The sequence below is a fragment of the Trachemys scripta genome, chromosome 1 (genome assembly GCF_013100865.1).
Source record: "Trachemys scripta elegans isolate TJP31775 chromosome 1, CAS_Tse_1.0, whole genome shotgun sequence".
NCBI lineage: Eukaryota > Metazoa > Chordata > Testudines > Emydidae > Trachemys > Trachemys scripta.
This window is the reverse complement of record NC_048298.1, coordinates 289,353,730-289,378,273: the sequence shown is the minus strand read 5'-3', so window position 1 is coordinate 289,378,273 and position 24,544 is coordinate 289,353,730. Positions and strand designations below refer to the sequence as shown.

Genomic DNA, 24,544 nt, shown 5'->3' with positions numbered 1-24,544 from the left:
CGGGGGGCGCGCCCGCGCGCTCGCCCGGCCCCGGGCCGGCGCCGGTGCGGGCGGGGGGGGGGGGGGGGGGGGGGGGGGGGGGGGGGGGGGGGGGGGGGGGGGGGGGGGGGGGGGGGGGGGGGGGGGGCGGGGGGGGGGGGGGAGTGGGGAGAGGGATCGGAGCAGTCAGGGGACAGGGAGCAGAGGGGTTTAGATGGGTTGGGAGTTCTGGGGGGGGCTGTCAGGGGGTGGGGAGTGGTTGGATGGGGCGTGGGAGTCCCAGGGGTCTGTCTGGGGGTGGGGGTGTGGATAAGGGTTGGGGCAGTCAGGGGACAAGAGGCAAGGAGGCTTAGATAGGGAGTGGAGTCCCGGGGGGCAGTTAGGGGCAGGGGTCCCAGGAGGGGGCAGTCAGGGGACAAGGAACGGGGGGAGGGTTGGGGGTTCTGGGGGGGCGGGAAGTGGGAGGGGCAGGGACGGGGCTAGGGCGGGGCTCCTCCCGTCCTCTTTTTTGCTTGTTGAAATATGGTAACCCTATTCCTGTCCTGTTGTTTCTTGGGTTCAAAATATTAGTAGCCTCTAACATCTTCAAACCATTTCTAACATGCCTATCATAGCAGTATCTAAGGGTATGTCTAGGCTTGGAGCTAGCTAGGATTGTGGTTCCCAGCTTGCATAGACATATGTGCACTAGCTCTCATTGAGCTAACATGGTAAAAATAGGCTAGCTCCCTGGATATGTGACCACAGGGTCCCAAGGGAGGGCGGGGGGGTTGCACTCAGGCCAGCTAGCCCGTGCTACCACTCACCGCTGCCTGCTCTACTGCAGCTACACTACTATTTTTAGTGTGCTAGCATGTCTACACAAGCTGGGAATCGCACCACTAGCTCCAAGTGTAGATGTAGCCTATATGGTAAAACAAAGATAGCACTGAGCATGCCTTTAAGGGCAATAGTTGGACAGTCTTCCTTGTTCCTGGTATGCATGTGTATTTTCTTTTGTTTGTTCTTTTCACCGTGTGTCTCTCTTTCTCCCCCCTCCCTCCCCCCCTTCTTTCAGTTTCCCTAGCTACTGGTTCATCCTGGGAAAAGGTGTTTTCAGATAGGTGAGTCTTGCAATAAGTTGCAGGTTCAGGACCTATACCTACATTGACTTCAGTGGGATCTGTTCACAGGTATCAGCCCACATAATCAATAGTAGGATCAGGGCCTTACATTTGAATACAGTCAGGATTGGGCTCCATCTGATCTCTGACAAGCTAGTCTGCAGCTGAAGTCTTGCCTCTGGAAAAAATAGATTGTGCCCCTAAACCTGTCTTATCCTGGGCCATTCTAATTGTAGCATCCCTGTAGCATGTTGCTGCCTTGCTTGGTAAAGGATGGATATGTATTTGGTATTTGAAGTATCTTAGATGTAGCCTGTAAACTGCCTTTAAAATTAATCTGGAAAGGGACAACTAGCCAGTGGAAATTGTGAATTAGTGGCTCTTTGCCACTGATCCAGTCTATGTCCAGGAGCAGTAAGGAATTCAAAAAGACCCCATGGCTTTGTACTTTCTTGACGGATGATGATTGGATGATCTCAATCAAAGGTGAGATCACTGTTCCAGTAAGTTTGTCACATTTTCCCCCTCTTTCTAGTAACATCACTTCCATCTTATCAAGATTCAGTTTGAGCTAGCTGCTCTTCAACCAATTGCTTATTTCTTCCAGACTCTGGAACATCTTGGTAATGGAAAATGTCATGTCAGTGGAAAAGCAAATGAAGAGCTGTGTGTTGTCAGCTTATTGTTGACATTGGAGTCATGGCATTTCACTTGTCTCCTCAAGTGTTATCATGTTGTATGTTGAAGAAGCAAGATAATATTGAAAAGGGAACCCCAAAATAAGTGGTCTAGGAAAGAAGGAGCCCCTCATTCTCTGTGATATGTTCAATAGGAATGAATGAATGAAGCCACCCGAGTACTATTCTATTTCCTCCTGCCATGTCCTTTATATAAAGCTAGCAGCACTTCATGATCAAAGGATGCATAGAATTCAAGAAGTATTGGAGTAGAGGTTTGGCCCCTCTTTAAGGACATCGGTAGGCCATTAATTATGACTTTTTCCTCATACTTCTTTTTCCCCCAACTCTCTCAACCAGTGGTTATAGGCCCTATATAAAGAAACTGCAATCTTGTTTGTTTTAGGAACCATCCATAGAGACACCTGGGTGTGATCAGTGTGATTCACAAACACTCCAAACAAGTGGGAGGAAAAACTAAACTGTATATCAAAAAATTCTGCTCACAAGGAACACACATAGAGGGATAATTTATAGAAATTACATTACAAATAGAAATTAGCTCAATGGATCTGATCAAATATGTATAGTAAAATGCTGTTCTATGCTCCCAATTGAAACTACCTTGTATTTGGGTTCCCAAACTCAATCTTATCTGTTGTGTAGAAGGCCCATAAGTAACTTGTCTAAGGCCACATGGTGAGTCAAGGAGAGACCCAAGATTAGACCGTAGGAATTCCCAGCCCTAAAATCAATCCACAAGAACATGCTGGCTCTGATATTATACATTGTAGTTGGGTTCCAGATAGGAGTATTTATGTGGGAGACTAAAATATATTATATGAATACATCTGTTTGTATATGTGTTTCTATTAAAATAAAATGCTGGTGTGTTCACTTAAGAACTAAGTCTTTAGAATAAAGTTTGCTGTTTCCTGCTTCCAGACCCCATGTTCTACATAATTTATTGGGAAAACTGAAAGTTAAATTGTGACTAGATCTTAAACCATAGATCATTTTTCCCTGCATCTTTAGGCATTCTCTTATGTTGGTTATCTTTAACGTAACAAAAACTAGTATGCAAACAAACGTCGTCTGTTTTAAAGTAAGGGATCTCAATTATTTTATGCATATTTTAAGATTTGGTAGATGAGGATCTCTGATAACATCTCGGCAACAGCTAAAATTGTATTTTCCTGCTGTAACTGTGGTTCTTGAATATTTATTATTTATTTATATATATATATATATATATATATATATATATTTTAATGTGATTAAAGTATTTTTTCTTCTCTGCCTTATTTTGAGTATTTAGTATTTATTTTTCAGCAACAGTAATCTTGCTCAGGTAATTTGATTTCCTGAGAATACACAAGACGTGGTTACAGATGGATCATCAGTAGTACTTTAAAAATATACAGGTAAAATAATTTTTGACCAAAGTGGTGTCTCTATGTTACACTTTTTTTAAAGGACTCAAGTGAAACAGTTACACTGGGATATAATATTTTAGAAAGAACACCTTTTATGCAAATATCTAGAGACCAGGGTGTATTTTTTTCACTAAACTTTTCTAAAAGGATTCTGATAAAGGAACAACCCCCTTGTAGTTGGGGGAACCTAAGGCACTCCAGGAGGGCTCTGTGCAGGGGCTTGCTGAACAACTTGCAGAATTTGTCCCCAGAGTAAAACTTCCTCACAGATATTTAGGGTAAATATTTTTTTTCTGCATGGTGAGGAGGAGTTAGTGTACTCCTTTTTCCTGGAGATGAGGTGAAAGGTGTTCTACCTCACTGATCTTCTCTTAAAGATGAAGAAGACGGGGGAGTGGAGAATCTCTTTCCGCCACTGAATTAGAATAATGGTAATTGAAATGGATCATCCTAAAGTATGTGGACCTTTACTAATGAATAGAAATGAATTTGAAGACCAAAGCGCCATGCTTTGTTCTAAATATAATCAAATTACAATATTCCAATCCAGTTGATGAATAGCATTGATTTATAGGTTTCAGTTCAATCAGAACAAAGGCTGAGGGGATATTACTGTTCTGTATAAATACATCAGGATGGCAAACACCAAGAAGGGAGAAGAGCTGTTTAAATTACAGGGCAATGTTGGCACAGGAACAAATGAGCATAAGGTGTCCATGAATAAATTTAGTGTGGAAATTAGAAGAAGGGTTCTAACCATTAAAGAAGTAAGGTTCTGAAATAGCCTTGCAATAGGAATGATGAGGGTAAACGACCTAACTAGTTTTAAGATTGAGTTTGGTAAAATTATATGACAGGATTGCCTGTGAAAGCAAAGCTCTGGACTTGATGACCCAGAAGGTCTCTTCCACTCCTATGTTCTTAACCTTTCCAAAATGTAGAGTTCCATATTCACACTTAAATTGGAAAATCTAATCCATAATTCATGACTGTACTCTTAGGAAACCTGTCAGTAGTATAAATTAACTGTATTCTAGGGAATCCCTAAATGTCTCCTGTGGGACATATGCGAGGGTTGCTAAGAAGAGTTGGAAGACCGAAAGGCTAAATACTATATAAGGTCCAGAATTAGCAAGTTACTCTAAGCATCTGAGTAGTCCCATTGGATTCAATGGGACTACTTGCATGCTTAAAGTTAGGCACGTTCTTAAGTTAAATGTTCACATACGTGGCACCCTTCACAAACATAACGTACTATTATTTGTGCATTGGCAGTACACAGTTTCTAATCAGGATAGATGCCCTGTTGTGTTAGGTGATATACAAACACAGTGGAAAATCCAGCAGACAAGCATAAAGTTAACTGCTTTTGTTTTACCCTATTATGACTGGAAAAAGGAGAGAGGGGGAGATGAGACGAGGCTAAAGTGGAAATAATAGCGTATCCTATGGAACATAGGATGAAAGTCACATTGGGCAAATGAAGATAAACTCTTAACATTAGCATTCGATCTGTACAATCTGTTCTTATTGTTGATGCAAGAGTTGGAAAGCACATAACTTGACATTCGGATACCAGGCTGAGTTTGCAGAGCTGTCGATTTTCCTTGTAAACTGAGAAAATTTTAAGGGAATCATTAAACAATAAAATCTGAAACCCAAAAAGCCATTTTATATCTGTAAAGTCACTTTTCAGAGGAGACCTGTAGGGAACAGTATCTGAGGGGGTTATGTAACACAGGGCATGATATGTGCAATAAATCATGTTTTTACATCATCATATCTTTGTTTCCAGGTCAGCTGTATTCAGCTTTAGAAAAGCACATAACTATCACTTTAAGCATTTGTATTAGCCAAGTTTTAAATTCATTCTTTCTATTAGAGTGCATAAAGGACCTAGAAAATTACTTTAAGCATTAAATACACTTTTTCCTTCCCATTCTGAGTCAGATACCTGAAAAACAGATTACAATTTCCAATTCCCCTCCTCCCCCCTCCAAATCACCATTGCGCTAAAAACTAGCCTGAGAATATTCAACTCAACGTATTGGAAAGTTATCTTTAGCCAATTTCAGGCAGTTTTGAAAAAAATTTCAGTGGGAGAGCAGCAGACCAGGGCCGCCCAGAAGGGGGGGCAAGTGGGGCAATTTGCCCCAGGCCCCGGGCCCCACAGGGGCCCCCACGAGAATATAGTATTCTATAGTATTGCAACTTTTTTTTATGGAAGGGGCCCCCAAAATTGCTTTGCCCCAGGCCCCCTGAATCCTCTGGACAGCCCTGCAGCAGGCCGGAGTCCCTCTTCATAATTTTACAGACCAAATGCCAAGAAGTTTGTCCTGTCCTTGATCTCCTTCTTAACACACACGTTTTAGTTGAACTAAAACACTTAAAATGTAGATATAGTCACGAGGAATATTAACCAAAATTATTTCTCTGCAGGCTAGTGGTACAGGATCAAGTCCATATGGAGGCTGAATCTCCTGTTTCCCATGGAGTCACTGGCAAGGTCAGAGTTGAGCATCACAACAGAATATCAGTTTGTTTTGTGCATGTCATGGTACATTACTTGTAGATAAAGAAGTTTAATTGGCTGCATTATAGTAGTGCTTTAATAAAGATTATGAGAGAATCACAAGACCAAGAATTTAGATAAGCAGCATTTCTCTCACAAGTGTTAATGTTCTTATCTGATTCAAGAGAACGTTAAACAGAGGAGCAGTATATTTTCATTAAGTAGTTTGACTTGTTCCCCTGGTCTACAGAATCACCTTAATTTATCATGAAGCTCCACACTAATTCATTCTGGCCTAGTGTTTTGCCAACACACATCTGTAGGAATTAATTATTTTACAGTGATGTGATAACTTTCCCCCAGTCATTTTTTCATCCTAGGAGTGTAAAACTGAATAAAACACTTAATTCAAGTTTGGGAGCATAATAGTGAATTTTTAAAATGAACTATCCTAGAAAGAAAACTGGGCTAGCCAGTTTCTGTATAGGCTGTTAAGATCAGATGGTTTGAAGAAGTATTGAATGATCCAAGCCTGCACTGGTTGTGGAGCAGTGAATATGAAAACTATATTCACAAAGATAAAATCTCCCTTAGTGTTTGGACTTGCTTGCAATTTTGGTCTTTAGACTCCTCAACAGCACAGGGGGTGGGCAGTCAGAGAGTCCTTCCGCTAATATCTTCTTCAAGTACTGTACCTACAGGTTCTCAACGTCAGGTGTGCATGTGACCAATGCGTCTTTGATTGGAGATTTTTGGTAGAAATGCTCATACGGCCTGCACATGTGCCCTACACAACCACATGCCCTGTACCCAAGATATATAGAGCTGCTCGGGCAACCTCCCCATCCCCCAGTTCCTTCTCATCACTTTGGCCTAGGATCGATCATTTAGCACGCCTGCTTCTATCGTTCAAAAGTTAGCTTCTGCCTTTAAGTTTCGTTAGTACAGTTATTTACTTTTGTACTTTTTATGTTTCATTTTGTGTGAGGGGCTTGTTTTATACTAATGATCATTTAACCTTACCCAATCATCACCATAACATCGGATGTATTTCTTTTGGACTGGAGAAGGGGTTGCATTTAGGGGGACACACCATTCAGGGCAAATGGCCTGCCCAAGAAGCACTTTTACACTTCAATCTTTTGGAGCTCCGGGCAGGCAGGAATGCTTGTGTTCACTTCCTCCCATTAATCAGGGGGAAAATCCGTGACGGTCATGATAGACAACATAGTCTCCATGTTCTCCATTGCCTGTCAGGGAAGTGGGGAAGATCCTTTTCTCTTTTGTAACAAAACAATAAAGCGATGGTATATAGCCAATCATACCCTAATTTCAGCCACCTACATTTCAGGTGTACGAGACACCATGGATGACAATCTTAGCAAGCACTTCTTCCAAGATTACAAATAGGGGTCGGACTCTCAGATTCTTAGTCACATATTACTGACCTCAGGGTTTCTTGCGGATTTCTTTGTCACCATCACCAACAGGAAGTGCAAACAATTCTGCTTGAGCAGAGGATTGAGCCTCCATTCACTTGAGATGCCTTCTTTGTTCCATGAATTAAGGGTCTTTTGTATGCATTTCCTCCAACATATTTAGTCCTCAAATTGGTAAATAAGATCAAGCAAGATAAAGCCAAGACCACATTAGTGGCCTTACTTGATTCTCTTTGCTGTCTCTCCGCTGTTGATTCTTCCATCCATTGCTCACCTGCTCTCTCAGATCTCTGGTCAGACTCTCCATTCCAGTCTGGGAGTTCTTCATATCAAGGCTTGGCTACTCAATCCTTCTCAGGAATAGACTCTTCCTTTTCTGCAGAGGTATCACAGGTGTTATTAAACATCAGGAAAGTGTCTACCCAAAGTACTTACCTTCAGAATGGAAGAGATTTCAACACTGGTGTGTCCAACAAACAATTTTCACCCGTTAATTCTTCCCTCTCTGCTAACCTTATCTATCTGTTGGAATGATAAAAATCTGTGAGTTCCATCAGGGTTCACTGGTGACTCTAAAGGCCTTTCGTTCCTCTGTTGAGGGATTCTCAGCGTATGCTCATCCAAGGGAGTGAAAAACCTTTTTTCTTACATTATGTAGGCCAGTCCTGTATAGGATTTAAACTTGATAATTAATTGTCTTATGAAACCCCCTCTGAACCAATGGCCACTTATTCCCTTCTTCACCTGTTCATGAAAATGACCTTTTTGGTGACCATCTCTTCCCCCCAGAAGAGTCGGGGGCTTTAATGGCAGATATAGGCAGTCCTCGACTTTACAACGTTTGAGTTATGGTGAACGGCACTCATGATGTTTATAAATTGTCATCGTGTTTTGATTTTACGATGTTGGTTTTGACTTTACGATGCTCAATGTGACATTGTTCCTATGGGAAATTCGAGTTACGACGTTTTCAACTTATGACGCGATATTCAGGAACCAATTGTGTCGTAAGTCCGAGGATTGCCAGTACTCCTTTTACACTATTCCTCAAGGACAAAGTTTGACTACGACTACATCCTAAGTTCCTTTTTAACGTGACTTCTGAATTTCACATCCACCAAGTCATTCATCTCCCAAGTTATTTTCCCGAACCCACACCAGTTTAAGGAAGATGCTCCCTTCAACACTTTGGACAATAGGAGGGTTTTATCTGGACAGAATCAAACCATGTGGAAAGTCTCCCTGACTATTTGTTTTTATTGTGAACAGATCCAAGGGGTCCACAGTCTCCACCAGAGTCTCTGGAGGTGGCTCTCAGAATGTATCCTCATATTTAACCTCCTTCTAGGATGTTAGCTCATTCTACGAGATCTCTGTCTACATCTGTGGTGTTACTTAAACAGGTTCCTGTTCTTGAGATTTGCAAGGCTACGACCTGGACTTCGATACATACCTTTTCCAAATGTTATGTGGTCGTTCATTTTTCTAGATCAGTTTTGTCTTCAGTATTAGACTCAGCTCTGAAGTTCCCTCCTCCTGATGAGAGTACTGCTCTGAAGTCACCTGAAATGGAGCACCCATAGGAACACTAATTGAAGGAGGAGAGACTACTCATCTTGTGCAGTAATTGGAGTTCTTTGAGTTGTGTGCTCCTATGGGTGCTCTACTACCTACCGTCCTTCTCCTCTGCTTCTGAGTTTCCTTTGCAGGACTTTGCGGTAGAGAAGAAACTAAGGCCGGTTCATCTGCACAGCCCTGTCTATCCTCATTATGGGACACACGGATGTGTAGGACACATGCATGGGTCAAATGGGCACTGCTACTAAAAATCTCCCATGAAAGGTGCATGGGGCATATGTGCACCTGAAGTGGAGCACCCATAAGGACACACATCTGAAAGAACTCAGTTTACTGTACAAGGTGACTAACCTCTCCTACCTGAATACTTGAGAAGGACCATTACACATTATCAGAAAAACACATGTTAAAAGAGTGGATTATCTTAAGTGGAGTTATTAGATTGTCAGGCCAGGGGTTCATACAACCTTTCAGACTTTTTGGAGAAAATTAGATGGGGAGTATGGAAGGTAAAAAAATGAGAATAAGGGAGCCACATATATCATCTCAGTCATTTACTGGGTCGAACATATCTGTTAATTCCTAAAACAGATTTCTAATTAATTCATGGGAGTTAGTAAATTGTATTAAAGCATCTTTATTTTTATATTTTACAAGGATTTTAATATAACAATATTTTTAATGGGCAGTTTTGGTAATGCTTTTTTTCCCATTGTTTCCTATGATGTATGATTTTAGTTTTGTAAGTAATGTTAAAGAAATGCTATAATTTTCATTACATTTTATATAAGGGTATCTTTGAGTGCCTCCAGACTAGGGATGTTATTGAAGAGAAAACCACACCATTACTTGTTCTGACCCATCGCTGGGCAGATAGGAGAGAACTGAAACACAGACTCTAAATCTTTAAGAAACCAGTGTCTGTTTTCGTGAAAGCCACGAAATTTGTGCAGATGGAGATAAACCTTGGCTGTCCTTTAGAACTTCAGGCTACATCACATCAGCAAATGCAGCTTGGAGAACAGTCGGTGACATTGTGAAAAACAGTCACTTTAAGAGTCTGTGATATTAAAAAAAAAAAAAAAAAAAACTAAAAAACTGCACATCAACCAAACATTGACATTGAAATATTACCATTCTGACCTAATTGGACAAACATTTCACTGGTTTTGTGTCCATAAACAAGTGCTAAACAGTACCCAAACAAGGAATGCAGAGCACTGAAGGCATTTGGCCAATGTGTTTATTTATAGAGGCATTCAATATTATTTTGACTTACTGTTTGGTGAATGTCTTTAGGTAAGGTGCACTGAAAAATAAATAAGTCTTTTAATCAGTTCTTCTTTGAGTAGATGCATACATGTATTCCAAGTAGGTGTGTGCGTGTGCCAGAGGTGGAGACTTTTGCCTAGCAGTACCCATAGAGGGGCAGTGCTTGTGCCTCATGCCTGTAGTCTCTCCCTGGCTAGATGTGGTGGCGCTGCCCTGAGTCCCCTCAGTTCCTTCTCACTGCCTGTCGGCTGTAGTTGGAGCTCTCTGTGGTTGTTGTCACAATCTTGCAATTTATCTTCTAAGCCTAGTATTATTGAACATAGTTAATAGTCAGTAGTGTTAGAGTAAAAATTATAGAGTAGACTATAGCATAGTGGTAACGGTAGTTCTCCTCTGGGATTCAAGCATTGCACTTTGTGTGAATTAGTGATTCCCAACAGTGACCCCAACATGCAGTGGTTGCTCTGCCTTGGCAAAGCCAAGTTTAAAGAGTGCTGTTCGATCTGCAGGCCATTCAAAAAGGGGATTCAGGTGACACAGGACCTTTGCCTGAAGCAGCACCTGCTTGAACAAGCCATGAGGCCTGACCCAGTACTGAGGACTTCCTTAGGCTCCAGATTGCCCTCAGGATTGGCAAGTGCTGCTGCTTCCCGTTCTAGGGCACGGGCCTTTCCGAAGAAGTGCAGGAGTTGTTCTCTACCGTCAGCACCAAAGAAGGGGTCGCATATGATGGATTGTGAGTGCTCCAACTCTTGGGGTGACTCTTCTGGCGCCATGTCTGGCGTATGGGATGGCATGGGTGCCTCTGACCCTCCCTAGGTAGAGAGTAGGGAGGGAAGACACCCTGGGCTGTCAACTCTGGGGTTCCGGCCTCTGAGTGTCCATTGAGTCTGGTGCCAATGGGAAGAATGCCGGTAGCAATAGTATCAGTAATGTTGGCGTAACATGCTGTGGTTGACTTCCTCTGCCTTTCAGTCCCGTCCTCACTGCTAGTCCAAGCCTTTGTGAGTTTGGCGTCTGCAATGGCCCCCCATTTAGAGCATGCAGTTGAACTCCTCAGCCCTTTGGCACAGCACCAGGAAGCACCCCTCGCAGGGGTTGGTATGCACATGGTATCGGAGACAGTACAAGGTTCTTCATTACTGGGCCCTCCCTTGGCACCGATGCAGTTGATGCTGCAGATGGTTCCATGGAGGTTGTTACCGCCCTCAACGTCAAGGCATGCGAGTGCTCTGGTACTGTTGTTTGCATTGAGACTGACCTTGCCTTCGGCACCAGTGGTGCCAGCTACTATGGGAGAGCCAATTCCAATCTCATTCTGGGCCATGGATGAGTTGGACTGCCTGTTGGTTTCCTCTAGAGTTGCTCCTCCTATGTCTACGAGATCCCGGGACTTCAGAGTCAGGATCCTTGCCCTCCCATTCCACTTCACCGGAGGAAGTCTGAAGGCCACCAGTAGACCAATACAGCTACCAGGGATGGCATGCACCCCCGAAGCCAGAATGGAGGCCTCTGGTGTGGCACCTACTGGCCACCAATGCCTTACCTATACCAGTGGCCCTTTTGGGCTCAGTGGGAAGCTCAGGACTTGCTTGTCATCCAAATCAAAAACAAGATTACCAGCTTCTGTGGTATTGGTGGCTGCAGATAAGCTGCAAGTCCAGATGCCCGCAGTTCCCCTTCCTGCAGAGCTGCCGGAGCTTTCCCATCCAGAGACTTTGCCTCGTCCCCAGACAATGCAGCGTTGCTTGGTTCATCCTCCCCTTCCATCCTGGAGGACTTCAAGACCTAACAAGATCTTTTATGTCGTGTGACCTTGTCCCTTGAAATTCAGGCGGAGTTTCTGCAGGAGAATACCCATAACTTGTGGTCATGCTCCAGCCCTCTGTCCCTGGGAGAGTGGCTTTTCAGTTAATGAGGTGCTCCTTGAGCCTGTGAGGGCTCTTTGAGGTTCGCTGGACTCATTACCACCGGTGGCCAAGCACTTGAAGAAGTGTTATATTGTGCCTCTACAAAGATTGAGGGGTTCTGTTCCCATCCGGCCCTGAATTCCCTAGTGGTCACGGCGTTGAATGACAGAACTCATCAGGGCAGGTTCAAGTTCTTTCCCAAGGACAGAGACTTGAAGTGCTTGGATCTTTTGGTAGCAAGATACACACCTCCTCTTAACTACAGATGAAGATCACGAACCAACAAGCTTTTCTGGCCAAATATCACTTTCTTGGTTGATCAGCTGTGGTCAAATGTAAGGAGCAGTTGCCTGAGGCTTCCCGGGATGAATTTTGGGTAGTGTTGCAGAGGGCTGCTTGGTGGCTAAAATGTCTCTGCAGTCTGCCCTTGATGGGGCGGATACATTGACCAGGCTGATGGGCCCAGCCCAGGCTGTCTCCAAGGCTTTCCACTGCAGCTGGCAGTTAACTCTGTTGTACTCATTCGCTCTTATCTTGATCGTTCCCCAGGTTATTGCCAAGCTCAAAGCAGATCGAGCCAGGCTCATCCTGATTGGCTCTGGCGTGGCTGAGGCAGCGCTTGGACCTCCTCGCTCTGTCAGTTCAGCCTCCCATGCTGCTTCCTCCCTTTCCCATCCTCCTCACACAGTACCGCTGCTGCAGCGGCGATCGCTCCTTGCACCTTATGGCATGGCTAGATGGATAACATCTTGTATCAAGAATGTATATGAGATAGTATTGGCTGCACCTCCTCAGCAGATACGGGCACATTCAACGAGAGCACAGGCAATGTTGGTGGCATTCCTTAATGGTATTTCCATATTGGACATTTGTAGGGAGTTCACATGGTCATCCATATATTTACAGAGGATTATGCAATCACTTCTTCTTCCAAAGTGGTGTTAATGTAGTAAGAGTAGTGCTGTGATCCTTACTGAGGTAGACTCTGAGCCCGCCTTCAGATGGGGGTACTGATCGCTAGTCACCTACGTGGAATACAGGTCTGTATCTATTCAAAGAAGAAACAGTTACTTACTATAACTGTGGTGCTTCAAGATGTGATGTAGACCCCCTCTGTCCCCTCTGGATCGCAGTCTTCCCTTGGATGTTAGGTGCAAAGGAACTGAGATGGGTCAGGATGGTGCTGCCTCATATAGCCAAGGGAAGGCCTACAGATACAAGGCATGAGTGCCACCCCACTACGGGTACTGCTAGGGAAAAGTCTCTGGCTCCGGCATGTGGGGTGCGCACACACCTACTTGGAATACACATCTACAGCATATCTTGAAGAACCACGGTTACAGTAAATAACAGTTTCTTCTTAACTCTTGCCATTCTGCCATAACATGCTATACATTATGTAATGTGATATCTAGGTAAAATTGTGCTACTTAATGACACAGTGGTATAATTCTGAGTGCCCTTGCTTTTATTGGTTGTCAACTCATTGGCAGTTTCAGGAAGAAAGTGTGAAGGTTGCATTACTGGCAACTTAAACTCATGCCTTGGTATTAAATTACTCCAAATTGGCACTGCTGTAGCTTCAGTGTAGACACTACCTACACCGATGGGAAGGTTCTCCTGTCAGCATAGGTAATTCACCTCTACAGCAGGTGGTAGCTAGGTGGATGGTAGAAGTCTTTTATCTTCCTAGTGCTGTCAACCCAGGGGGTTAGGTCAGTATAGCTACATCTCTCAGAAGTGTGGATTTTTCACACCCAAGAGACCTATCTATATTAATGTAAGCTCCTAGTTTAGACAGCCTAAGTGGTGTTAGTCAAAAAACCAATAATGTGCTGATCCACAAAATAACTGCTTCAGAGCACTAGAAAATGGCTTTTTTTGTTTGAGGAGTGAAAATGGCACTTTGGCCTTGTCTACACTACACAGTACTGTTGACAAAAGTCAGCTTTCGTCGACAAAACAGTGGAGCTGTACACACTGAAATGCTCCTCCTTCTGATGTAACTCCCTTGCTATGCTGACATAATAAAAACACTTGATGAGCATCATAGAGCTTTTTGTGATGTAGTTAGAGTGATGCAGCGTCAGTGTAGACACTGCACTTGGTTAGGTTGCCCTAATGGGTTTCCAGGAGGTATCCCATAATGCCCATCCTGACTGTTGTGGTCAGCAGTTTGAACTCAGCTGCCTTGAAGGTACACATGTGCCCCTTCCCTGTTTAAAGGCTTGGGAATTTTTGAAATTCCTCTTCCTGTTTGTTTCGTGTGCACAGTTCACACAGCATCTTCCCAGCTGACCATGCTGGCTTTCCACAGCAGATTCTCTCCCGCATGGAGCACACTGGAGCTGTTGGATCTGCTGAGTCTATGGCGAGAGGAGGCTGTGCAGTTGCAGCTTTGCTCCAGCCATAAGAACTTTGATACCTATGGGCTGATTGCTAGTGGCATGCAGGAGAAGAGACACAAAAGGGACACACAGCAGTGCCGTGCCAAGATCAAGGAGCTGAGGCAGGCAGGCCAGAAGGCAAGGGAGGCCAACTGTTGCTCTGGTGTGGCACTGAAGACATGCCGCTTCTATAAGGAGTTGCACGCCATCCTTGGTGGCGGTCCCACCTCCACCACCAAGAGCCCCATGGATACTTCGGTGGAACTGGAGTCAGCGGCCAGCAGACTCAACCCCGATAATGAAGTGGTGGATGAGGAAGTGGAGCACAAGGATGATGTGGAGCAAAGAGCAGGGTCGTCTGGTGGCGTGGCGAGCCAGGACCTCTTTTCCACTCTGGAGGGGTCTAGCCAGTGATAACATTGAAACACTGTGGCTATACGTAGGAATATTTGCTCACTACAATTAATGCTCAGGAAGCAAGTGCTACAAGGGTAATTCAAGGCGACAAGTAATCATTGCCTGGCCAAATCCATCACATAAAGACACATTACTGGGAATCATTGTCAAAATGCTCCTTCAAAGGCTCCCTGATTAGAATAGTCAACTGCTGCGCTCCTCTAATTGCCCTGGTATCTGGCTGCTCAAAATCAGCAGCCAGCTGATCAGCCTCAGCCGTCCAACCCTGTGGAAAGTTTTCCCCTTTCACTTCACAAATATTATGTAGAGTACAGCAGGCCACAATGATCATCAGAATATTTTCATCATTGAGGTCTAACCAGACAAAAAGACAGTACCAGCGACCTTTTAATTGGCCAAAGGCACATTCAACAGTCATTTGGCACCTGCTGAACTTGTTGAAGTGCTTCTTGATGCTGTCTAGGTTCCCGGTGTAAGGCTTCATGAGCCCTGGAAGCAAGAGGTAAGCGTGATCTCCAAGGATCACTATGGGCATTTGCACATTCCCGATTGGAATCTTCTGATCTGAAAAGAAAGTCCCAGCATGCAGCTTTCTTATAGTCCAGTGTTCTGAAAGATGCATGCATCATGCACCTTCCCTGACCAGTCCACACTGCTGTCAGTGTAACGGCCCCGGCGATCCACCAGCGCTTGCAAGACCATGGAGAAGTAGCCCCTTCAGGTGGTATACTCGTCGCAAGATGGTCTGGGACCAAAATAGGGATATGCATTCCATCTATCACACTGTGAATCTGATTGCCTCAAAGCCATCAGTTATTGCTTGCACATTATCAAGAGTCATAGTCCTTCGTAGCAGGAGGTGATAAATGGCCCTACATACTTGCATCACTGCAACCCCCAGGGTATACTTTCCAACCCCAAACTGATTCGCAACTGATCAGTAGGAGTTTGGAGTTGTCAGCTTCCACACAGCGTTTGCCACTCGCTTTTCTACAGTAAGGGCAGCTCTCATTCTGGTGTCCTTGTGCCACAGAGCTAGGGAGAACTCCGCACGCAGTTCCATGAAGGTGGATGTGTGACTGTGATGGGTTAGATCACAGAAACCCTCTTGGGAGCTGCCAGCCTATGTGCCAAGATTACTTCTGCCCCTGCTTTCCTGCCCTTTCAGCTTAGGACTTCGGTGCCCTGCCTGGTTTGAGCCAGACTCGCTAGCCTGCTGCAAACCCAGGCCCAGGTCTGAACCACGTCCCCTAACAGCTGTAGGCTTAATTGAAAGCAGCTTATAGAAGTGTTCTTGTCTTTAACTCAGATGCCCAATTCCCAATGGGGTCTAAACCCAAATAAATCCATTTTACCCTGTATAAAGCTTATACAGGGTAAACTCATAAATTGTTTGCTCTCTATAACACTCAGAGAGATATGCACAGCTGTTTGCCCCCTCCCCCGGGTATTAATACATACTCTGAGTTAATTAATAAGTAAAAAGGGATTTTATTAAATACAGAAAGTAGGATTTAAGTGGTTCCAAGTAGGAACAGACAGAACAAAGTGAATTACCAAGTAAAATAAAATAAAACACAAGTCTGTGTCTAAGAAACTGAATACAAATAACATCTCACCCAGTAAGTTTCCTTTTACAGACTAGTCTCCTTTTAGCCTGGGTCCAGCAATCACTCATACCCCCTGTAGTTACTGTCTTTTGTCCCAGTTCCTTTCAGGTATCCTTGGGGGTAGAGAGGCTGTCTCTTTAGCCAGCTGAAGACCAAATGGAGGGGGTCTCCCATGGGCTTAAATAGACTTTCTCTTGTGGGTGGAGACCCCCTCCTCCCTCCTATGAAAAGTCCAGCTCCAACATGGAGTTCTGGAATCACCTGGGCAAGTCACAAATCCATGCATGACTCTCAGTTTTTACAGGCAGAAGCCATTGCCCACATGGTATCTTGAATGTCTCCAGGAAGACTTCTTATGTGGATTGGAGCATTCCAAGATGCATTGTTCCTTAAGTGCTTCTTGATTGGGCACTTAACTTTGTGAATTCCTTTCCCCAGGAACTGACCAAATGCTCTACTAAGGTTATTTAGAAATCAAGCCAGGACACGGCCAATATTCATAACTTTGAATACAAAAATGATACATGCATACAAATAGGATTAATAGATTCAGTAGATCAAAACCTTTACATAGATATGTTACATGGCATATGTAGCACAGAACATATTCTAGTTATGTCATATATATTCATAAGTATATTTCCATAAAACCTTATGGGGGGGTGCCGTCACAGTGTGCATCCGAAAGATCTACAGTCACTGCTTGTCATCCCATACATGCATCATGATGCGATCCCACCACTCAGTGCTTGTTTCCCTAGCCCAGCACTAACAGTCCACCGTGGCAAGCTGTCCCGTGAATGCCAGCAGCAATCTTGAATTATTTGTTTCCCTGGCAGACAACAGGGCAGGCATCTCTGAATCATTCTCTGTTTCGCATCTCATGAACTACTGCTGGACCAGCGCGTTGTGTTCATAACACTCATTACCAGACTGGTCAGCAGCTCAGGATCCATGCTGTCAGGCACACAGCTTACAAGGGTAGTTGAAAAATGGTGCAAAATGAAGTAGGAAGCCAATGGAATAGTGGGATGGAAAAAACTGCATGGATAAAATTTTTCCTTATTGTCTTCAAAAACATGGACTATATCCTGTGTTCCTTGCACATCCAAAGTTCCTTTTGATTTCAGTGAGGAAATTTTTGTGGGCAATAATCAGGCCCCATAATCGCAAAGTTTATTGTCTTTGTTTTAGGTCAGTGTAACTTTGGAGAAACAAGCTGTACTCTATTTGATGCACAATTTTATGAAAACTTTGAATTCTACAATCTTTAGTGATAAATAGTCACTGATAACGTACAAATCAGAGGGAATTTTCTGTGGGTTTCTTTGTCACCATCACCAATAGGAAGTGCAAATAATTCTGCTTGAACAGAGGGTTGAGCCTCCATGCACTTGAGATGCCTTCTTTGTTCCATGAATTAAGGGTCTTTTGTATGCATTTCCTCCAACATATTTTGTTCTCAAATTGGTAAACAAGATCAAGCAAGATGAAGCCAAGACCACATTAGTGGTTCCAACATGGCCCAGACAGGTCTGGTCAACCCTTACTTGATTCACTTTGCTGTCTCTCCGCTGTTGACTCATCCATCCATTCCCCACATGCTCTCTCAGATCTCGGTCAGACTCTCCATTCCAGTCTGGGAGTTCAAGGCTTGGTTGCTCAATCCTTCTCAGGAATAGACTCTTCCTGTTGTCCAGAGGTACCACAGGTGTTATTAAAAACAGGAAAATGTCTACCCAAAGTACTTACCTTCAGAATGAAAGAGATTTCAACACTGGTGTGTCCGACAACAATTTTCACCCATTAATTCTTCCCTCTCTGCTAATCTTGACTATCTGTTGGAATGATAAAAGTCAGGATTATTTGTGAGTTCCATCAGGGTTCACTGGTGGCTCTAAAGGCTTTTCGTTCCTGTGTTGAGGGATTCTCAGTGTGTGCTCATCCAAGGGACTGAGAAAGCTTTTTTCTTATGTAGGCCAGTCCTGTATAGGATCTAAACTTCATAATTAATTGTCTTATGAAACCCCCTCTGAGCCAAGGGCCACTTGTTCTCTTCTTCACCTATCCATGAAAATGACCTTTTTGGTGACCATCTCTTCCCCCTAGAAGAGTTGGGGTCTTTAATGGCAGATACAGGCAGTCCTTGACTTTATGACATTCGAGTTATGACGAATGGGACTTATGATGTTTATAATTTGTCATCATGTTTTGATTTTACAGGGTCGGTTTTGGCTTTACGATGCTCAATGTGACATTGTTCCTATGGGAAATTCGAGTTACGACATTTTCAACTTATGACGCGATATTCAGGAACCAATTGTGTCATAAGTCTGAGGATTGCCAGTACTCCTTTTACACTATTCCTCAAGGACAAAGTTTGACTACGACTACATCCTGAGTTCCTTTTTAACGTGACTTCTGAATTTCACATCCACCAAGTCATTCATCTCCCAAGTTATTTTCCCGAACCCACACCAGTTTAAGGAAGATGCTCCCTTCAACACTTTGGACAATAGGAGGGTTTTATCTGGACAGAATCAAACCATGTGGAAAGTCTCCCTGACTGTTTTGATTGTGAACAGATCCAAGGGGTCCACAGTCTCCACCAGAGTCTCTGGAGGTGGCTCTCAAAATGTATCCTCATATTTAACCTCCTCCTAGGGTGTTAGCTCATTCTACAAGATCTCTGTCTACATCGGTGGTGTTACTTAAACAGGTTCCTGCTGAGATTAACAAGGCTACGACCTGGACTTCGATACATACCTTTTCCAAACTTCATGTGGTGGTTCATTTTTCTAGATCAGATGCTGTTGTGAGCAGTACAGTTTTGTCTTCAGTATTAGACTCAGCTCTGAAGTCTCCCCCCCCCACCCCCCCGATGAGAATACTGTTCTGAAGTCACCTGAAGTGGAGCACCCATAGGAACACTAATTGAAGGAGAAGAGACTACTCATCTTGTGCAGTAATTGGAGTTCTTTGAGTTGTGTGTTCCTATGGGTGCTCTACTACCTGTCATCCTTCTCCTCTGCTTCTGAGTTTCCTTTGCAGGACTTCGCGGTAGAGAAGAAACTAAGGCCGGTTCATCTGTGCAGCCCTGTATATCCTCACTATGGGACACACGGATGTGTAGGACAAATGCAGGGGCCAAATAGGCACTGTTTTAAAAAATCTCCCATGAAAGGTGCATGGGGCACATGTGCACCTGAAGTGGAGCACCCATAAGGACACACATCTGAAAGAACTCCAGTTTACTGTACAAGGTGACTAACCTCTCCTACCTGAATACTTGAGAAGGACCATTACACACTATCAGAAAAACACATAATGTTAAAAGAGTGGATTATCTTAAAATGGAGTTATTAGATTGATTGTCAGGCCAGGGGTTCAGACAACCTTTCAGACTTTTTAGAGAAAATTAGATGGTGAGTATGGAAGGTAAGGAGATAAAAAATTTAAAATAAGGAAGCCACAAATATCATCTCAGTCCCTTACTGGGTCGAACATATCTGTTAATTCCTAAGACAGACTTCTAATTAATTCATGGGTGTTAGTAAGTTGTATTAAAGCATCTTTATTTTTATATTTTACAAGGATTTTAATATAACAATATTTTTATTGAGCAATTTTGTTAATGCTTTTTTTTCATTGTTTCCTATAATGTGTGATTTTTAGTTTTGTAAGTAATGTTAAAGAATTGCTGTAATTTTCATTACTTTTTATATAAGGGTATCTATGAGTGCCTCCAGACTAGGGATGTTACTGAAGAGAAAACCACCCCATTACTTGTTCTGACCCATCTGCTGGGCAGATAGGAGAGAACTGAAACACAGACTCTAAATCTTTAAGAAACCAGTGTCTGTTTTCGAGAAAGCCAGGAAATTTATGCAGAAGGAGATAAACCTTGGCTGTCCTTTAGAATTTCAGGTTACATCAGATCAGCAAATGCAGCTTGGAGAACAGTCGGTGACATTGTGAAAAGCAGTCACTTTAAGAGTCTGTGATATTTTAAAAACAAACAAACAAACAAAACTAAAAAACTGCACATCAACCAAATATTGACATTGAAATATTACCATTCTGACCTAATTGGACAAACATTTTATTGGTTTTGTGTCCATAAACAAATGTTAAACAGTACCCAAACAAGGAATGCAGAGCACTGAAGGCATTTGGCCAATGTGTTTATTTATAGAAGCATTCAATATTATTTTGACTTACTGTTCAGTGAATGTCTTTAGGTAAGGTGCACTGAAAAATAAATAAGTCTTTTAATCAGTTCTTCTTTGAGTAGATGCATACATGTATTCCAAGTAGATGTGTGCGTGTGCCAGAGGTGGAGACTTTTGCCTAGCAGTACCCATAGAGGGGCAGTGCTTGTGCCTCATGCCTGTAGTCCCTCCCCTGGCTAGATGTGGTGGCGCTGCCCCGAGTCCCCTCAGTTTCTTCTCACTGCCTGTCGGCTGTAGTTTTGTAAGTAATGTTAAAGAAATGCTGTAATTTTCATTACTTTTTATATAAGGGTATCTTTGAGTGCCTCTAGACTAGGGATGTTACTGAAGAGAGCTCTCTGTGGTTGTTATGTCCCAATCTTGCAATTTATCTTCTAAGCCTAGCATTATTGAACATAGTTAATAGTCAGTAGTGTTAGATTAAAAGTTATAGACTATAGCATAGCGGTAATGGTAGTTCTCCCCTGTGATGCAAGCATTGCACTTTGTGTGAATTAGCGATTCCCAACAGTTACCTCACATGCAGTGCTTGCTCTGCCTTAGCAAAGCCAAGTTTAAAGAGTGCTGTTCGATCTGTGGGTCATTCAAAAAGAGGACTCAGGTGACACAGGACCTTTGCCTGAAGCAGCACCTGCTTGAACAGGCCATGAGGCCTGACCCAGTACTGAGGACTTCCTGAGGCTGCAGATTGCCCTCAGGTTTGGCAAGTGCTGCTGCTTCCTGTTCTGGGGCACGGGCTTTTCTGAAGAAGTGCAGGAGTTGTTCTCCCCCATCAGCACCATATAAGAGGTCGCATATGATGGATATGTGAGTGTTCCAACTCCCAAGGTGACTCTTCTGGTGCCGGCTCTGGTGCATGGGATGTCATGGGTGCCTCTGACCCTCCCTAGGTAGCGAGTAGGGAGGGCAGATACCCTGTACTGTCAACTCTGGTCCCGGCCTCTGAGTCTGGTGCCAATGGGAAGAATGCTGGTAGCGACAGTGTCAGTAAATTTGGCGTAACAGGCTATGGTGGACTTCCTCTGCCTTTCAGTCCTGAAATTTGATTGAGTTTCAGACACTATTTCAGTAGGAAAGTCTTGGTGGAGAGTTGTTTGTGTTTGCAAGTTTAAACAACAAATTTATTATGAGGTCATTCACTCACTCACTCATGCCCGTCACCCCAGTCGGGGTATGGGCCGCCAACCACAGATCTCCAGAGTCCTTTATCCTGGGCCATTTGCTCTAGCTGGTTCCAGGTATAGCCCATTTTTTATGCTATCAGCCTGAAGGTCGCGTCGCCAGGTGTTTCTTGGACGGCCTCTTTTCCGCTTGCCTTGGGGGTTCCACCGCAATGTCTGTCTAGTGATGTTGGTTGGCTGCTTGCGTAGTGTGTGTCCTATCTAACCCCACCTTCTCCTTCTAATTTCTTCCTCTGCTGGAAGTTGATGGGTCCTCTCCAAGAGGTAGATGTTGCTGATGGTGTCTGGCCAGCGGATCTGGAGAATCCTTCTAAGGCAACTATTTATGAAGGTCTGGATCTTCCTGGTGGTTGTTTTAATTATCCTCCAGGTTTCAGCTCCATACAATAAGACTGATTTCACGTTGGAATTGAACAGTCTAATCTTTGTTGCCAAAGACAGCTCTCTAGAGCTCCAGATGTTCTTGAGCTGTAAGAAAGCTGCTCTTGCCTTACCAATCCTTGCTTTGATGTCTGCGTCCGTGCCACCCTGTTGGTCGATGATACTGCCTAGGTAGGTGAAGGACTGCACTTCTTCCAGAGGGATTCCATTCAGTGTGACTGGGTCATTACTGATGGAGTTAATCTTGAGGATCTTGGTCTTGTCCTTGTGGATGTTGAGGCCAACCTGTGATGACATGGCTGCCACTACGTTGGTCTTCTCTTGCATCTGCTGTTTGCGATGCGAAAGGAGTGCAAGGTCATCGGCAAAATCCAGGTCATCAAGCTGGGTCCACAACGTCCACTGGATTCCGTTCCTACGCTCATAAGTGGATGTCTTCATAATCCAATCAATGACAAGGAGAAAGAGAAATGGTGACAACAAGCATCCTTGTCTGACTCCGGTTCGCACCTGGAAGCTGTTTGTAAGCTGCCCTCTACGGATCACTCTACAGTGTATGCCATCATATAAGTTCTTAATCAGGTTGACCACCTTTGCTGGGATGCCATAGTGCCGAAGGAGCTTCCAGAGAGTCTCTCGATCCACGCTATCGAATGCTTTTTCATAGTCAACAAAGTTGATGTACAATGAGGAGTTCCACTCCATAGACTGCTCGACTATGATGCGAAGCGTTGCTATCTGGTCTGTGCATGATCTATTTTGCCGGAAACCTGCTTGCTCATCTCGTAGCTGTGGGTCGACGGCATCCTTCATTCTCTCTAAGAGAACTCGGTTGAAGACCTTCCCTGGCACCGACAGAAGTGTGATTCCTCTGTAGTTGGCACAATTGCTGAGGTCTCCTTTCTTGGGGATTTTAATAAGATATCCCTCTTTCCAGTCTGCTGGAATCACTTCTTCTTCCCATATCTTCTCAAAGAGGGGGTACAGCATTTCCACTGAAACATCCAGATCTACTTTCAGGGCCTCTGCTGGAATATCGTCAGGTCCAGCCGCCTTCCTATTCTTCATCATAGTGATGGCTTTTCTGATCTCATCTCTGGTTGGTTTATCACAATTGATTGGAAGGTCTTCGTTGGCTGGGTCAATGTCTGGTGGATTTAATGGTGCTGGTCTATTCAGGAGTTCCTCAAAGTGCTCCGCCCATCTATTCATCTGTTGTTCTATTTCTGTTATAGACTTGCCCTGCTTGTCTTTGACGGGACGCTCTGGTTTGCTGAACTTTCCAGACAGTCGCTTGGTGATGTCATACAGCTGTTTCATATTACCGTTGTATGCTGCCTGCTCCGCTTCTGCTGCCAGTCCATCCACATAATCTCTCTTATCCTTCCTAATATTCCTCTTCACTGCTCTATGGGCTTCAGCATACTCTTTTTGCGCGTTAGCCTTTGCTGCTCTAGTCCTGCTGTTATTAACTACTGCCTTCTTCTTCTTTCTATCTTCTGTCTTAGTCAAGGTCTCTGCTGTGATCCACTCTTTCTGCTGATATTTCTTAATTCCAAGCACTTCCTGGCATGCTGACCTAAGTGTCTCTCTCACTTTCTGCCATCTGTTGGATACACTTTCTTCCTCTTCCTCAGACCGATCCTGTAGTACTGAAAACTTATTCTTCAGCGTCAGTCCAAAATCTTCCTTGATCTTATGATCCTTCAAAAGGCTAACGTTGAACTTCACTCTTCTATCTGACGCGTCTATCCAGTTCTTCTTCAGCTTCAGCTTCAATCTGGCCACCACTAAGTGATGGTCGGACGCTACGTCTGCTCCTCTTCTAACTCTAACGTCCTGCAAAGATCTTCTGAACTTCTTGCTAATACAGACATGATCGATCTGGTTTTCTATCATGCCTGCTGGCGATACCCAGGTACTCTTGTGGATCCGCTTGTGAGGAAAGATGCTACCTCCTATGACCAAGTTGTTAAGTGCACACAGATCCACAAATCTCTCTCCATTCTCACTCATCTCTCCCAGAGCGTGGGTCCCCATGACTTGTTCATATCCTGTGTTGTCAGGTTCAATTTTGGCATTAAAATCTCCCATAAGGATGGTAATGTCTTTGTCTGGGAGAGGTCATTGGCTTGTGCTAAATGGCAGGATTTTATCCTTATTCAGAAGACTTTTTTTATACTTACATGTGGAAATCTAAATGATAAATAAATTCATATAGATTATATATTTAATGATCTGAAGTAGTGTTGAAACAGATACATCTAAAACCACAAAGGAGGAAGATAACGAAGCCTTTGTTATTTCAGATGCCTGAAAATAAATTTGGATATTTTTCAAGCGCAAGAGTGTTCTTGGGTAGACTTCTAAAGGAGTTTTTCATCAGTAAATTTGGTAACATAATGGGGATTATGAATTTTTAAAAAGTTT

General features: G+C 43.7%; 1 protein-coding gene across 3 annotated transcripts in view; it reads left to right on the top strand.

Annotated features, from left to right (window-relative positions):
- The first annotated feature begins 3,057 nt into the window (after nucleotides 1–3,057).
- Nucleotides 3,058–24,544, top strand: part of RCBTB2 (RCC1 and BTB domain containing protein 2) — a 77,916-nt gene continuing 56,429 nt past the window's right edge. The window contains exons 1-2 of one of the 3 annotated variants that reach the window (XM_034758499.1): nucleotides 3,058–3,183; nucleotides 5,635–5,701. In XM_034758499.1, the coding sequence (XP_034614390.1) occupies nucleotides 5,660–5,701 (42 nt within the window). In that variant the 5' untranslated portion in view covers nucleotides 3,058–3,183; nucleotides 5,635–5,659. Of the gene's footprint in view, nucleotides 3,184–5,598; nucleotides 5,702–24,544 lie in introns of those variants that run through there. The other 2 variants (XR_004644097.1, XM_034758498.1) reach the window with 2 other exon arrangements.